General features: G+C 37.8%; 2 protein-coding genes across 5 annotated transcripts in view; one reads left to right on the top strand and one right to left on the bottom strand.

The window, feature by feature from the left end:
- Nucleotides 1-1,053, top strand: part of LOC144957965 (protein timeless homolog) — a 56,187-nt gene extending 55,134 nt beyond the window's left edge. For all 3 annotated transcript variants that reach the window (XM_078889528.1, XM_078889529.1, XM_078889530.1), the window contains one exon: nucleotides 778-1,053. In XM_078889528.1, the coding sequence (XP_078745654.1) occupies nucleotides 778-917 (140 nt within the window). In that variant the 3' untranslated portion in view covers nucleotides 918-1,053. The remainder of the gene's footprint in view (nucleotides 1-777) is intronic.
- A 14,003-nt stretch (nucleotides 1,054-15,056) lies between these two features.
- Nucleotides 15,057-16,411, bottom strand: part of LOC144957964 (uncharacterized) — an 83,442-nt gene continuing 82,087 nt past the window's right edge. For both annotated transcript variants that reach the window (XM_078889526.1, XM_078889527.1), the window contains exon 5: nucleotides 15,057-15,538. In XM_078889526.1, the coding sequence (XP_078745652.1) occupies nucleotides 15,465-15,538 (74 nt within the window). In that variant the 3' untranslated portion in view covers nucleotides 15,057-15,464. The remainder of the gene's footprint in view (nucleotides 15,539-16,411) is intronic.

The following is a 16,411-nucleotide window of genomic DNA, read 5'->3' as shown; positions in this document are numbered from 1 at the left end:
TTTTCCCCTGTACTACATCTTTCAGTTGGGTGAATGGGTTTCGACTTATGTGACCAAAAAAACGGAGTTTTCAAATATACTTTGATACTTTCAAATATATCTGGCATAAAATCAGGTGCTGCCAGCTTCTCATTGTTTACAGATACAGCCTTTTAGGAGCACAAGTTACACGACTCCTGTGAGATGTGATCAGAGATAACACTGTTACCTGCCAGGTACTCATTTTACACCTGAGTACACTGGGAGAATGTGATTAAAGAGCCTTTCCCAAGGATTCAACCAGTGACCTATCCCACTAGACCAATAAGTCACAAGATCTTGTTCTTGTCCTTTTTGATTGGTTTATCTACTTCCTTTTTACTGGTACTTATTTATTATCTGAGGGGGTCCTGTTAGCTCAGTTGGTAGAGCACTCGCTTCAAATGCAAAGGAACAGATATCGATCCCGGGTGCAGTTGAGATTTTTTTCTGATTCCCCTGTCCAGCCAGCAGTAATAGGGTAGCTGGGTCTTTTCGATCTGATGGAAAGTACTTTTTACTAGACTAGCGTCTTATCAAAAGGGTAGCGAGCAATTTCTTTTGTCCATTTCACGTTATAGAAACCAGGATCTACTCTAGGTCCATGGGCCCCATGGCTCTGAATGACTTCATACAAAATTATTTTTGAAGCTGAAACAAGAGCTGTGAAACAAAATATAATTTTATAAAGATATCGCTGTAAAAAGCTTGCCTTATTATTGAAGATATTTGACTGTTTGTTGTCTTATTTGAGAACAGATTCATTTCCAGCCACTTTGATGTCACAAACTCTGGCGTCTGACGACGAAGACGATGACCACGTCCCACTGAGGTCTGTCATCAACAAGAAAAGACCTGTCATCAGTGATGATGACGATGATGATAATCATGGCAATTGAATGATAATAATAATAATAATAATAATAATAATAATAATAATAATGATAATAATAATTATATTGATTATAATGATTATAATAATGGCAATGATGATGGTGGTGAAATAATGATAATAACAATGAAATGATGATACAGTTGAGGATGGATATATGGACATCTTCGGGACCGCAGTAAGTTGTTGATATAAGTCGTAAGGGTGATGTCGATTTATCAGTCATCCCAAAAAATGACAGGGAAACAAATGAGAAAATGTATAATTGAAATTGTTACAACAGACGTCAAAAATGTGAACAGGAGCATAAAAGTAAAAAATGCAGTTTTGATTGGTGCAGATGTGACCTTTGAGTTTGAGTCATCAATAGGGAATTGTCTGTATGACGTTACACATCTAGAGAAAGAGAGAGGAGGATGACAGAGGGGAGGGGGGGGGGGGAGAGAGAGAGAGATGACAGAGAGAGGGGGGGGATGTGAGAGAGGGAGAGGGGAAGAGAGAAAGAGAGAGGGAGGGAGTGTGTGAGAGAAAAAGAGAGAGGTGACATGATATACATGGGTAATCTATTAAACATTTTTATCTATCAAGAATTTCCATTCTTGTCTTTGAGTACTTTGAGTTTTTGTTTAACTCACTCAATCCTAGAAAATTTTGCTACTTTTCAAAATTGGCAAAAATGTATTAAAAATGAGCATGTGCATAGTTTTATTCAACTACCATTAACATGTAAAAACTAAAAACATTAGCTTTGATACTACGCCTATAATTTGTCTCATAAAAATGTAATAAATAAAAGTAACCTGGGTTAACTACGGATATAGTCGGTGTTAGGATTGAGTGAGTTAATTTACGAATAAGATTTCCAGATTCAGTAGTCAGTGATGCTAGTAGGGTCTCCTCTGGCTGTATTCCAATATCTGTTACCTTGTGTGTCATTTTGGTATTTGGATTCCAGCAGCTTGTGGGCTTTGTGGCCTGGTCGTATGGCATTTGCCTTTGGATCAGTAGATCCCTGGGTTCGAGCCCCACTCCAGGTGGCACAAAGTTGAATCCTTGGAAAAGACTACTCACATTCTCTCATGGCAATCAGGAGTAAAATGAGTACCTGGCTATTAACAGCGTTCTCTCTGTTTAAAAGTCTTTGTAATATTGCCTTACAGGCATCATGCCTCATCCAACATGTTAAATGTTGCTGCTAGCTTGGGACTGCTTAAAGCGTTTTGAGCATGCTTACTGGATGTTGCTCAAGTTATTGTCATTGGCCTGGAATGATAAAGTGACTCGTGTCCCATATCCAGGCCGTCTCTGGTATCCATAGCCAAGAATGAGGCATTCAGTTATGTGGAAGTGTTTTCTATCTAAAGGTTGTTGGTAAATCTTGTTTGTCATACGGAATGTGAGAAAGACATTTTATCAGTGGTGATCATTTTCCTTGGATCTGTGGAAATTCCCGATTTTGGAGTCAGAGGAGGAAATTCCCCCAATCAAATGTCCTGGCAGTTAGAGACTTGGTGTGTGCTGGAACAAATAAATTATAAAATAAAATAATAAAATTCCCTTTATTCATCCCATAGGGGAAATTTGTCTCTAGGGTCTATTCCAAGGGAAGACTGGAATAACCCAGGCGTCAGCCGCAGTGCAGCGCCGTACATTGAGCTAGGGCGAGGTGACTTAATCAAGGCCACACAGCGCAGTGGCGGGTGATCGAACTCGTATCTTTTAGGTATGAAGCAAACACCATACTGCTGAGCCACGCTATCTCTTAAATAGGTGCAGTTTTACCAATCTCCAGAAGTTAACTAGAGTATCGGTGAGAGTTTATCATCTAAATTGCTGTAGAAGTGGGGGTTGGTGCAAGACCAAACTGTCTGGATTTCATATAAAATGCCTCCACTCCAACCTAAGGTTCCTGAACATCTACTGGCCAAATAGAATTAACAATGAATAAGTCTGCTCTATCCTTGTGGGATGGGTGGAGGAAGGACGTCATTATGAGAAGGTGGGGATGGACAGGACAGTTTATAATATGTATAAGAAAGTAGGAGGGAAAATTTAGCAAAACTGCTCTACATTGGACACTAGAAGGAAAGAGAACTGGGTGGGGTTCCTGACCTCCCATAGTGGGCGGGGAGGTACTTACTGTATGTCTTCTATCCTTCTGTATCGGATTTCCAGTTGATTTCTGCTTTTGTCTTGGGATGAGATTACTTAGTTTTGTCCTGACCCTGGCCAGAGTCCTTGGCTGGGAGGGAAAGTCAAATGTATCGTTATGGTTTTGGTAGATGATATATTTTTTTTCTTGTAAATCATCTCTCTACTGTTATGTACTGTTATTCTTATTTTTTTTAAAATTCTTAACATATGATTTGTAAACATTTGAGTGTATTCCTTTTAGTTGGGACTTGTGCTGGTGTCTGGGTGATCTCACACTAAGTACACGGATAGTGACAGTGTGCTCTTGGAATCGACACGTTCCCTGTTTGAATCATTTCCACTTGTCTTACTTTTTCTCGAATCCTTTTAATTTGACATCAAGAATGTTTTTCTTCCTTTTTACTGGCACTGATATGACCTAAATGTGTTGCAAGCGCCGTAAAACCCTTCAAAACACATACAAAGACACGATTTAACACAAATACACACAAGGTGCTACACATACAAAGACACGATTTAACACAAATACACACAAGGTGCTACACATACAAAGACACGATTTAACACAAATATACACAAGGTGCTACACATACAAAGACACGATTTAACACAAATACACACAAGGTGCTACACATACAAAGACACGATTTAACACAAATATACACAAGGTGCTACACATACAAAGACACGATTTAACACAAATACACACAAGGTGCTACACATACAAAGACACGATTTAACACAAATATACACAAGGTGCTACACATACAAAGACACGATTTAACACAAATATACACAAGGTGCTACACATACAAAGACACGATTTAACACAAATACACACAAGGTGCTACACATACAAAGACACGATTTAACACAAATATACACAAGGTGCTACACATACAAAGACACGATTTAACACAAATACACACAAGGTGCTACACATACAAAGACACGATTTAACACAAATACACACAAGGTGCTACACATACAAAGACACGATTTAACACAAATATACACAAGGTGCTACACATACAAAGACACGATTTAACACAAATACACACAAGGTGCTACACATACAAAGACACGATTTAACACAAATACACACAAGGTGCTACACATACAAAGACACGATTTAACACAAATACACACAAGGTGCTACACATACAAAGACACGATTTAACACAAATACACACAAGGTGCTACACATACAAAGACACGATTTAACACAAATACACACAAGGTGCTACACATACAAAGACACGATTTAACACAAATACACACAAGGTGCTACACATACAAAGACACGATTTAACACAAATACACACAAGGTGCTACACATACAAAGACACGATTTAACACAAATATACACAAGGTGCTACACATACAAAGACACGATTTAACACAAATACACACAAGGTGCTACACATACAAAGACACGATTTAACACAAATACACACAAGGTGCTACACATACAAAGACACGATTTAACACAAATACACACAAGGTGCTACACATACAAAGACACGATTTAACACAAATACACACAAGGTGCTATACATACAAAGACACGATTTAACACAAATACACACAAGGTGCTACACATACAAAGACACAATTTAACACAAATACACACAAGGTGCTACACATACAAAGACCCCATTTAACACATACACACAAGGTGCTACACATACAAAGACACGATTTAACACAAATACACACAAGGTGCTACACATACAAAGACACGATTTAACACAAATATACACAAGGTGCTACACATACAAAGACACGATTTAACACAAATTTACTATTAATATTATTACTCTGACACTTCCCCTTGCCTCAATAGGAATGTTTTCAAGTTTCCTAAAATGGCTGAGCTCTTTTCCTCCATAACTTTGGGACATAGAACGATTTTTCATCTAGAGATGTACGCTGTCATTTACATCTGGGACCCTGAATCTGTCGTTCGTTGTGATATCGGAGTGGTCTAGCTTGGGACCCTGAATCAGTCGTTCGTTGTGATATCGGAGTGGTCTAGCTTGGGACCCTGAATCAGTCGTTCATTGTGATATCGGAGTGGTCTAGCCTGGGACCCTGAATCAGTCGTTTGTTGTGATATCTATCGGAGTGGTCTAGCCTGGGACCCTGAATCAGTCGTTCGTTGTGATATCTATCGGAGTGGTCTAGCAGGGGCATGGAATACAAGAAGCCCAGATATGATACCCACCTGGATACACCTCTGTATAGAGCTTTTAGACTTGGTGTAGTCTCCTTCGCTCCTCCTCATCTATCAATGATTGGACCAATTCTTATAACTGAACTTGTTTCCTAGGATGTTACTTATCTCCAACTCTGCTTTGAATTTATTCCAATTTTTTGCTGATACTGTGGTTTCTATTTCTTGCAGCTTATTCCAGTTATTGACAATCCTAGATGAAAAAAAGTTCCTTCTTTCATTTGTTTTAAAACGTTCTTTTCCAATTTCTTGCTGTTTCCTCGTGTCTGAATGTTCTTGTTTGGTTTAAGAAATCCTGCCTCTACCCTGTCTATTCCCTTTACTATTTTCTATGTTTGGATCATATCTCATCTTCTTCTGTAATCTAAGGTCGGGAGATTTAATTCTTTCAGTCTCGCACAGTAGGTTTTGTCTTTCAGGTGTGTGATAAGTTTTGTTGCTCTCCTTTGCACTCTTTCCAAACAGTCTTTGTCTCCCTCAAACTTCGGATACCATATGCAGTTGGCATATTCCAGCTTTGATCTAACCATAGTCGTGCTATAATATGTAGGCATTTGAACAGGATTGTGGCAATTTTGAACTCTGCTCTCCCTTCAACAGGAAGCCAATGGAGAGATTAATGATGGCCCTGGTGTGCTATGTCGTGTAGGCTAAGAAAGGGTCACTAATCCAGCCACCCTGTTTTGGACATTCTGTATTCCATCAGTTTTACAACTTGGAACGCCTTAGAGTAAACTGTCTCATTATCCATGTGGACGCATCACAAATGTATTTACTATAACTATAAATTAAATGGTTGTAGAATTTGTGTCAATCCATTTTCTTATTTTGTCAACGTTTCTAAGATGAAAATGAACAGATTGGCTTTTCGTGGCAGTTTTTTGCCATCTAAAACCCAAAATTTCAAAACTTTGCCATAAAAAATTTCAAAATTTCCCATCAAAATGACAAAATTTTCCAATATTTTGCCAAAAATTTGCCGCTGGTTTTACAAAATTCAAACAGGTTAAACACCACGTGGTCCTTTGGAATGTCATGAATCCGTTTTAATCCAGCCTCCCATAAAAACTGACAAAATGCATTGAAATTAAATTTGAACATGAAATCCTTTCCTGAGTAATACAAGAATGGGTAAGTTTAAGCACATTGTCACTATTTTTTCAGCTAAAATTAAATCTTAAAATTCCAAATCTGGAACCAAAAAGAAAAACTCAAAACAAGCTAACAAACAAATACCCCCCAAAAAACAAAAGCAAAAACAGCAGAAAATAACCAAAAACAAAGAGAAAAATTTTGTAACAAAACAACCCCCCCCCCCCCCCCCCCTTCCAAAAAAAAAAAAAATAAAACCCAGGAAAACCTAGGTCTGTTTATTTTATTTATTTATTTATTTGGGGGGGGGGGGGGGGGTTTCCAGCGCTGGCGACACTTTTAGGTCATTTCAGCACCAGTGAAAATAAGACGGTAGAGGCAAAGTTGTAGCTTTGAAGGTCAAAGCAAGTCAAAGGTCAAAGGTGATTGATTCAACATAAAAGGGAACAGTAGATTTCACGAGCAATTCACCGATGTGCCTATTTGGACATTCCAGCTAGGAATGATCCGTTAAAATACTCACAAGGTGAAATAACAGTTAAAACTCATACATAACTATAACATGTAGAACATAACAACAGAGAGATGATAAATTGACAAAGAAAAATATCAACTCAAGAAAAAAGGTACCTACTTATTTGACTGTCTCCCTCCCAACTACAGACCCATGCAAGGACCAGGGATAAACAGAGCGAAGACAGACAGCAACATAATATAGGGGATAGAAGACCAGCACGTGAACTCTCAGGGAGACTCCACCCCTAACCGCCCCCCCCCCCCCCCCAAAAAAAAAATAAATCAAAAACTAATTCCGGAAGTCAATTTTGTAGCAAGTTTGTTATAATATCTCTCCATCTCCTTAGTGCTGTCTGAAAAATACAAATAGACGGGTTTTTTTTTTTTTTTTTTTTTTTTTTTTTTTTTTTTTTTTTTTTGGGGGGGGGGGGGTGTCGATTCGATCCAGTAGAGTTCATACCTACAGGCATAATGAGCAGTAGGGATGTCAAAGTAAAACAAAAAAAGTAATACTTCAGAGTCATTGGGCCCATGGAGCCGGAGTTTATCCCGGTTTCTATAGCGTGAAACGAATAATAGGAATTGTTTGTTACCCTTTGTATAGGATGCTGGTCTATCGCAAAGTACTTTCCACCAGATCTAACAGACCCAGCTACTCGATCACTGCTAGGTAGACAGGGGGGTCAGGAAAAAAAACCCAACTCGACTGCTCTCGGGATCGATCTCGGTTCCTATTATTGTGATGCGAGTGCTCTACCAACTGAGCTATCAGACCCGCTACCATCTCAATCACCTCGAGATATAAACCCGTTTAGAAACAGTGGGTGATGGTGTTGAAGAAGGTAAAAATTTGTCGGATGAGTCAAACAACAATGCAAGGGACACTACTCGTTAAATGCACTCAACCTGTACTTTTATTTACAAGTTTATCTCCCTTAGTCAATGGATGGCTGAAATTTTAATGGCCACTTTTTCAATTAAATTTTTTTAAAAAACTATTCGCATGTCATGCATGTATTTTGAAAATCTATCCTTATTTCTCAAGTAAAAAGAATCTTGTTTATTTTTCAAATTTATGTTTACAATTTTTTTTTGGATCAGCAATAGGGAACAGGTGAAGGTTCTGAGAGCACACTATCAGTGTAACCTCTTAGATTGAGATCACTAAAAGTTTATCAAGACAAATTCACAGGATCCCACGGACGGAGAGAAGTAATTTCAATGTTTTCAAAATATTTTGATAAAGAAACAAACGATGACAGCACATATCGAGACGATTTACAAGAGGACAAAATAATCTCTCAATACTATAATCAAACATTTGACTGCTTCGCTCCCAACCAAGGACTCCGGCCAGGGCCAGGATAAAACAAAGAAATCTCATCCCATTAAAGATACAGAAAGAAACCTGGAAGAGGAGAACAATACGCTTCAACAGTCGAAACGTCACATCCCTCGTAATGACGCATGGTAACATAGTAACTGGCTCTAAACTATCGGAACAATGGTGGACGCCCTTATGAAATACTTCTCCGACGAGCATCAAAGCGTATCCAGGGGAAAAAAACATTATAAATCTGATCATGTTTTGACTTTTACACATTCTGATTTCAAGACATATGAAAAGTTCTAGCCAGCATTTAGAATAAAAAGTACCGATTTTCTTTCCACGATGGCCGCCGTTGCTGGGCGACGTGACATCAGACTACTGAATCCAATTACAAGGGGATTGAAGAAACGATAAGAGTGATATCCCCTCCCCACACATCATGGGAGCTCAAAGGAAGTCCGTCTAGTATTGGATGTATTTAGTGAATACAACACAACGACGACAACAACAACAACAACGACGACGACGACATCAACAACAAACCACCTAAAACGGGGGGAAAAGAAGGGAAAAAATACAGCCACCCTCATCAATTCAATCCCCTGACAAATAAGATTAAAAAAACAAACAAACCCCAACAAAACAAACAGCAGAATAGAACATGACAAACAAATAAACAAAACCAATAAAAAAATATATATATACCAAAAAAAATAAAATCAAAGACTACAACAACAAAAAAATAATAAATAAAAAAAACAAAAACAAGCAGACCACAGCAAAAGACAAAATAAAACGAAAAACAAACAAACAAACAAGGGAAGTGAAGACCAGGTTCACGTTTGACTACCGATGACGTCACTAATGTATTGCTGAAGAGGTAAAACTATGTACAACAATGTAATAGTTATGTAGAATTCATTGGAATAATCAAGAAACGTACACACACACTCACAGACAAACACACACACTCATAGACACACACGCACAGACACACACACATAGACACAAACAGACATTTCAAAATAATCACATTGCATATTGGTAGATATTTTGTCGTTGCATTCGAATTTAGTTTGGCCAATGACATGGTATACACCGTATGGGTGTCATTATCGTTATCATCATCATCATCATCATCATCATCATCTTATAATTTGTTATCATCATCATCATCATCATCATCATCATCATCATCATCATCATCATCTTATAATTTGTTATCATCATCATCATCATCATCTTATAATTTGTTATCATTATCATCATCATCATCATCATCATCATCATCATCATCATCATCATCTTATAATTTGTTATCATTATCATCATCATCATCATCATCATCATCATCATCGGCGTCGTCATCGTCGTCATTATCACCATAATCATCGTCGTCCTCATCATTACTATCTGTAGACTTTTCATAGAGTGATTATGATAATAGTGACAATAATGATAATAATGAATAGCAAAAAGAACATTAATGAAAAAACGATAATAATAATAATAATAATAATAATAATAATAATAATAATAATAATAATAATGATAATAATGATAATAATAATAATAATAATAATAATAATAATAATAATAATAATAATAATAATAATAATAATAATGATAATAATAATAATAATAATGATAATAATAATCATAATAATGATAATAATAATGATAATAATAATAATAATGATAATGTAATAATAATAATAATAATAATAATAATAATAATAATAATAATAATAATAATAATAATAATAATAATAATCTACACAAATTATTGACACCATTATCACAATAAATATACTTGCTTTCCAAAACAGATACGATGCTGTAAATCTATTTTATACATACATGTGTGCCCGCAACGTTTCGGGCTCCAAGCCCATATTCAGCCAACAACAATCCAAAGACAAAACAAAAGAAAAAACAGAAGAAAACAGACAAACAAAAAAAAACAAGAAAAAACAACCACCATAACAAATAATGGAATTATAAATACATGACTAAAAACCAGTTGGACGACCGAGAAATGGTCGGCACGTGACGTCCAGCTGTTTTTTTATTTTATTATTTGTAATGTATTTATGTTTTCACTGTTGCTTGATGTTGGCTGAAGAATGGTTTAGGGCCCGAAATGTTCGGTGTTTGGTATTTTGTTCTTTATTTTTGTAGTGCCAGATTCAATAGGGAAAAAATCGTGACGTCACCCCTTCTACTCTTTTGGTTCCTAAATCCTTGGAAGTGTGTATGTATCCAGTCCTTCGGAGTATTTAGACTAGAAAATAAGATGTCATCACTCTGACACCAGAAGGTGGATTTCAAGAGATGTGTATCCAGTCCTCCCGATGACTGGTTTTACACTTCCAATGAAATGGGAACCAGTTTTTTGACATAACACTTTTCTTCCCCGTTTGTTGACAAATTTAGTATTTAGTATTTTTCAGTTTTTAGACAGCTAATACGGTGATTAGTTCTCACTAAATTGTACCAATCAGACTATAAACGTTTAAGGTTACACATAATTTTGTGTGTCGGTACGTTATATCCGGCTGACGGATGTTGTGAGTTTATTAACGAAACGCATGACATCAATTCCAAGGTGTGTAGGTTGGTGTCTGTCAATCAAACATGTTACAAATGATTACACATTCATTGGTCATAAAACACATACACACACACGAACTCTTACAAACACACACACACACACAAACAAACATCCACATACACACATACAATTTGGGTGGTATTTTATTATCACAACCACATCTACATTCACACACGCACAGACACATATAGACACAAACACACACACACACACACACACACACACACACACTTACATACACACATACCAGCACATGCACCTGAAACGATTTGGGTGGTAAAACACACACTCATACACATACACACATACCCACCCACACACATACACACACACGCGCGCGCGCACACACACCTTTCTAAATGTTTATCTTACATACGTGTCTGTGTCCAATTTATTTTTCTAAACAAAGAAAACTGTTTCACAATGACAATCCCAAGCGTGCGGGCGGGGGGTTTTCCTCTCTCCCCCCCCCCCCCCCCCTCCCCCAATAGCCCAGTGGATAGAGTACCCTTCACACAAGCGAGGGGACTGATATCCAACCCTGAATGAAGAAATCAACATTTTTTTCGGACCCCTTGTCCATCCAGAAGGGATTGGGTAGCTGGATCTTTTTAGATCTAGTGGAAAGTACTTTGCCATAGACTAGCGCTCTATCCAAATGGTAGCAAGCAATCGCTACTCTTGGTGTAACGTGGTAAAAACCTGGATAAATTCTGGCTCTAAGAGCCCTATGACTCTAAATAAAAATACAAGCTATACAAGCTAAAAATACAGGCTATGCCAGTACGGTAGCGTGCTGATGACGTCAATAGGAAAGAAAGGTCGTGACGTCACACTTGATCTTTTTCTGGTTCCTAAATCCTTGGAAGTGTGTATGTAACCAGTCCTTCGGAGTACTAACAATGAATAGGTTACATAAAGGTGACATAACTATTTCAGTAGCAAAGGGCTGTCTGAAGCAGGTGATCGTGAAAATTCAACGAAACAGTGAAAATGGAGAAGCTTCGTATGGAACAAAACAGAACAAAACAGTTTTTGTTCCCATACGAAGTCTCTCCATTTTCACTGTTTCAGTAGCAGGATGTATAGGCAGATTCTTAGGATTACGTGACGTAAAAGAGCGAGGATGGAAGATCTTTATTGACGACCAGCATTTATTTAGACTAGAAAATAAGATGGCATCACTCTGACACTAAATCATTGAGAAAAGGTTTGTATTCAGTCCGCCGGAAAACTTGTTTTACACTTCCAATGAGATAGGAACCAGTAATTTGACATCACACATTTCTTCCCTATTAAGGGACAAAAGTGGTGACAAACGAATTCTCCTAATGCATGGTAAAAAGTTACACATAGTTTTGTGTGTAGGTACTATGGACATGGCGTGCAGAAATGGTATTTTACTTAAAATCATAGAATCAATATATTAGAAACAAAAACAAAACAAACATTTAAAAAACAACAACTTTGCATAATTAAGTAAATTGCGGCTCACGTGACAACGCGACTGCGTTCCGTAAACTTCCGCTCGTGAGGCGCTTGATCGTGATTACATGAACTCATTGAGTGACCGATGGTGTCAAACTGGAACTAAGTCAGGATGAATGAGGAAGACAAATGTGATGTCAACAAACTGGTTCCTATTTCATTGGCAGTGTAAAACCAGTTTTCCGGAGGACTGGTTACTTGCCTTGTGTAATTGATCTTCTGGTGTCAGATCCTGTCCTCAGGAAGACTGGTTTTACACTTCCAATAAGATTGGAACCAGTTTTCTAACATCTCACCTTTCTCCCCTATTCAATTCATTTACTTTAAATGCTTTTGCTAACATTTTAGGTAATTTGACGACAACTCTAAAGGAAAGAGAAAAATGGGAAATAAAATCTACAAAACATGAAAGTAAGACTAACAAAATAGTGTCACTGTTTTCATTGTCTTTCTTATTGGCTGAAGAAGTGGTTTGATCCTGAAACCTTCTGTATAAAATAGTTTGTTCTCATTTGAACCTGTTATGGTATAATCTGCTTTGGTCTATGTGGTTTATGACAGTGTACGCCACGAGCACACGGAACACACGTCCTAGGCAAAAGGAAGACTTCGGGAGAGATTTCTGACACGTCACAAATTGTGTCCAATCTCCCCAAAACGGTTGTATGTCGGGATGGTCGAAAACATGAGCTTTTATTTAACGCAATATCCACTAAACGTGCTCGAAGCGCTTTACAAGAGGTCCCTAGCCAACAGCAACACGAGACATGACGCATGTTGGGCGAAATTATAATTTTTCCCCGACAGAGACAACGCTGTTAACGGCCAGGTACTCATTTTACACCTGAATACGGTGAGACAATGTGGGTAAAGAGCCTTTTCCAAGGACTCAACTATGCGCTGCTCGGAAATCTAACCCAGAACCTTCCGATCCGAAGGCGAGTGTCAAACAACTAGACCACATAGCTGCACATGACATATTGTCAAAAATAGGAGTCTTGGGTTCAATTTTTTAGGGCACACTGGAGAGAATGAAATACAATCCCTGACAGTAACAGAAGCTACCAGTTGACACGTCGTAAAAAAAAAAAATTAATTGAACAGCTTAAAAAAAAAGAAGAAAATACCAAACACGGAACGTTTCGGGCTCAAAACCCTTCTTCAGCCAAAAACAACAAACAATAACAAAGACCTGAGTGACGTCAACTGCATTCTATCTATACAGCCATAAGTAGACGTTACCCACTCGGACACACGACTACAGACCTGCCTGCCAGAACGAAAAACTCGTAGAATTACTAAATTTTGGCTCCAAATTCAGAACTTGTTGTAAATGAACGTTGATGCCAGACTACAGAGTTTTAACGATTTTGAAATGTGCGGCTATGAGGTCTTGTGGTATGGCACTCGCTTTCGGATCGGAGGGTCCTGGGTTCGAGCCTGGCTCGGCGAATAGATGAGTCCTTGGAAAAGACTCTTTACTCATCGTACTCAGGTGTAAAATGAGTACCTGGCCGTTAACAGTGTTGTCTCTGTCCGAAAAAAAAGAATTACAATATAGCCTAACAGGCGTCATGTCTCGTTCTACATGTTAAGTGTTGCTGTCGGCTGGGGAATCCTTGTAAAGCGTTTTGAGCACGTTTGGTTGATCTTGCGCTATATAAAAGCTCAAATTTAAATGTGATTTAATTGTCCTGGAGGTAAATTGTTGATTTTACAAGTTATTTTTATCGACTCCAATTGTTATCTGATACAAATGATGAATGGCGAGATTTACCAGTGGGCAGACACAACAATTTGACAATCTCGTGTAGATTGGTTAAAGATAGTATGAAGATGACGTCACTCAGGTCTTTGCCATCCGCGTTTATGAGTAAATCTCACTAAACTGTATTAACCAGACTATTAACGTTCAATGTTACACGTAGTTTGGTGTGTTGGTCCGTTAGATTTCCGGATGGCAATGTTGTGAGTTTCTTAGCCAACCGCATACTATCTATAGATATTGTAATAAGAATTATCAGTTACTATCATAACGGTTGTCGTCTTTGTTACTTATTTTACATTGACTAGATCATCATCATCATCATCATCATCATCATCATCATCATCATCATCATCATCATCATCACATTCACCAATACGGAAGACACACATAAATGAAATAATAGAATATTTCTTAGATCACAATTGCTGTTCTCTTGTTGCATCGGCTCGTAGAGTTTTTGACGTCACAATTGCTATAAACAATGACGTCACAGTTGCTTTATATATATATATATATATATATATATATATATATATATATATATATATATATATATATATATATATATATTAGTTTACGTCATAGCTGTTGTATTTAATGACGTCACAGGTCTATAGATATTGACGTCATGGCTGTTGTAGAACATGGCGTCACGACTGTTAGAGTCAATGACGTCACTGCTGGTGATGGTGCAATAGATGAGATCAATGGTTAATGCTGGTGTCGTGTTTGAAAGGTCACGAGTTCCATCCCATTTCAAACGTATCTTCGACTGTTTGGAAAATAAGATATAATGATTAGTTCTCTTGTTTATGATTGTTGATTCAATCGCATCATTTGGTTTGATCACTGGCATTGGTATGGCGGCTGTTGACATCGTTGTTGTTGTTGTCGTTGTTGTTGTTGAGGTCGTTGTAGCTGTTGTTGTTGTCGTTGTTGTTGTTGTCGTTGTTGTTGTTGTTGTCGTTGTTGTTGTTGTCGTCGTTGTTGTCGTTGTCTTTGTTGTCGTTGTCGTTGTTGTTGTAGATGTTGTTGATGGTACTGTTATTGATGTCGTTGTTGTTGTTGATTTCGTTGTTGTTGTTGATTTCGTTGTTGTTGTAGATGTTGTTGATGGTACTGTTATTGATGGCGTTGTTGTTGTTGATTTCGTTGTTGTTGTAGATGTTGTTGATGGTACTGTTATTGATGTCGTTGTTGTTTTTGTGGTCGTTGTTGTCGTTGTTGTTGTTGTTGTTGTTGTACTTGTTGTTGATGGTGCTGTTGTTGTTGATGTCGTTGCAGCTGTTGTTTTTGTCGTCGTTGTCGTCGTTGTCGTTGTCGTCGTTGTTGATGTTGTGACTGCTGGTAGTAGCGTCATGAGTCTTCAAAGAGAGTTCTGTTGGTTTTTCTTGGAACGTAGTTTTTGTTGGGGTGACGAGATGCACGGACTGGGGAGACATACGAGAAATATCAGTTATAAAAGATTAAAAAATATCCAAAGTTTTACCTTTATGGCGGGCATTGTGTATGAAATGAGCTTAATGGAAGTAGGAGTAGAGGAGGAGGAGGAGGAGGAGGAGGAGGAAGAGGAGGAGAAAGAGGAGGATGACGAAGAGGAGGGGGCGGCGTGGCTCAGCGGTACGATCTTTGCTTCTTACCCGAAAGGTACCGAGTTCGATCACCCGCTTTTGCTCTGTGTGACCTCGCCCTAGCTCAATTTGCGGCGCTGCACTGCGGCTTACGCCTGGGGTATTCCAGAATTCCCTTGGAATAGACCCTAGAGACAAATTTCCCCAATGGGATGAATAAAGGGATTTTTTATTATTTTTTATTGTTTACTTTTTATGAAGAATAAAAGGAAGAGGTGGAGGAGGAAAAAGAGGAAGAAGAGGAGAAGGAGGAAAAGGAAGTGGAGGAGGAGGAGGAGAAGGAGAATGAAGAAGAAGAAGAAGAAGAAGAAGAAGAAGAAGAAGAAGAAGAAGAAGAAGAAGAAGAAGAAGAAGAAGAAGAAGAAGAAGAAGAAGAAGAAGATAACAATGAGATATGAACGTGGATGCTAAGCTGTTAGAAGCTGTGGACTGTAACTATTATTGTGTATAAATGAGTATGACAGCTTAAACAACAACAACAAAAAAAAAAAATAAATAAAAAAAAAAATTAAAAAAAACAAACAAAAAATCAAAACAATTAAACCAAAAGAAGAACAAAAAAGATCAGCACATCACACAGCATTTTGGACAAATTGTTTTTAGATTTTTAAAGTCATTCACTTTTGTCTTTTTGCATGCACGACCAAGGTTAACAAACGCCTCTATAAAGCA

Source organism: Berghia stephanieae, chromosome 12, assembly GCF_034508935.2.
Source record: "Berghia stephanieae isolate SIO BIC M18660-M18661 chromosome 12, UCSD_Bste_1.3, whole genome shotgun sequence".
NCBI classification, from domain to species: domain Eukaryota; kingdom Metazoa; phylum Mollusca; class Gastropoda; order Nudibranchia; family Aeolidiidae; genus Berghia; species Berghia stephanieae.
Note: the sequence above shows the minus strand (reverse complement) of the source record. Positions and strands in the feature narration are given on the sequence as shown.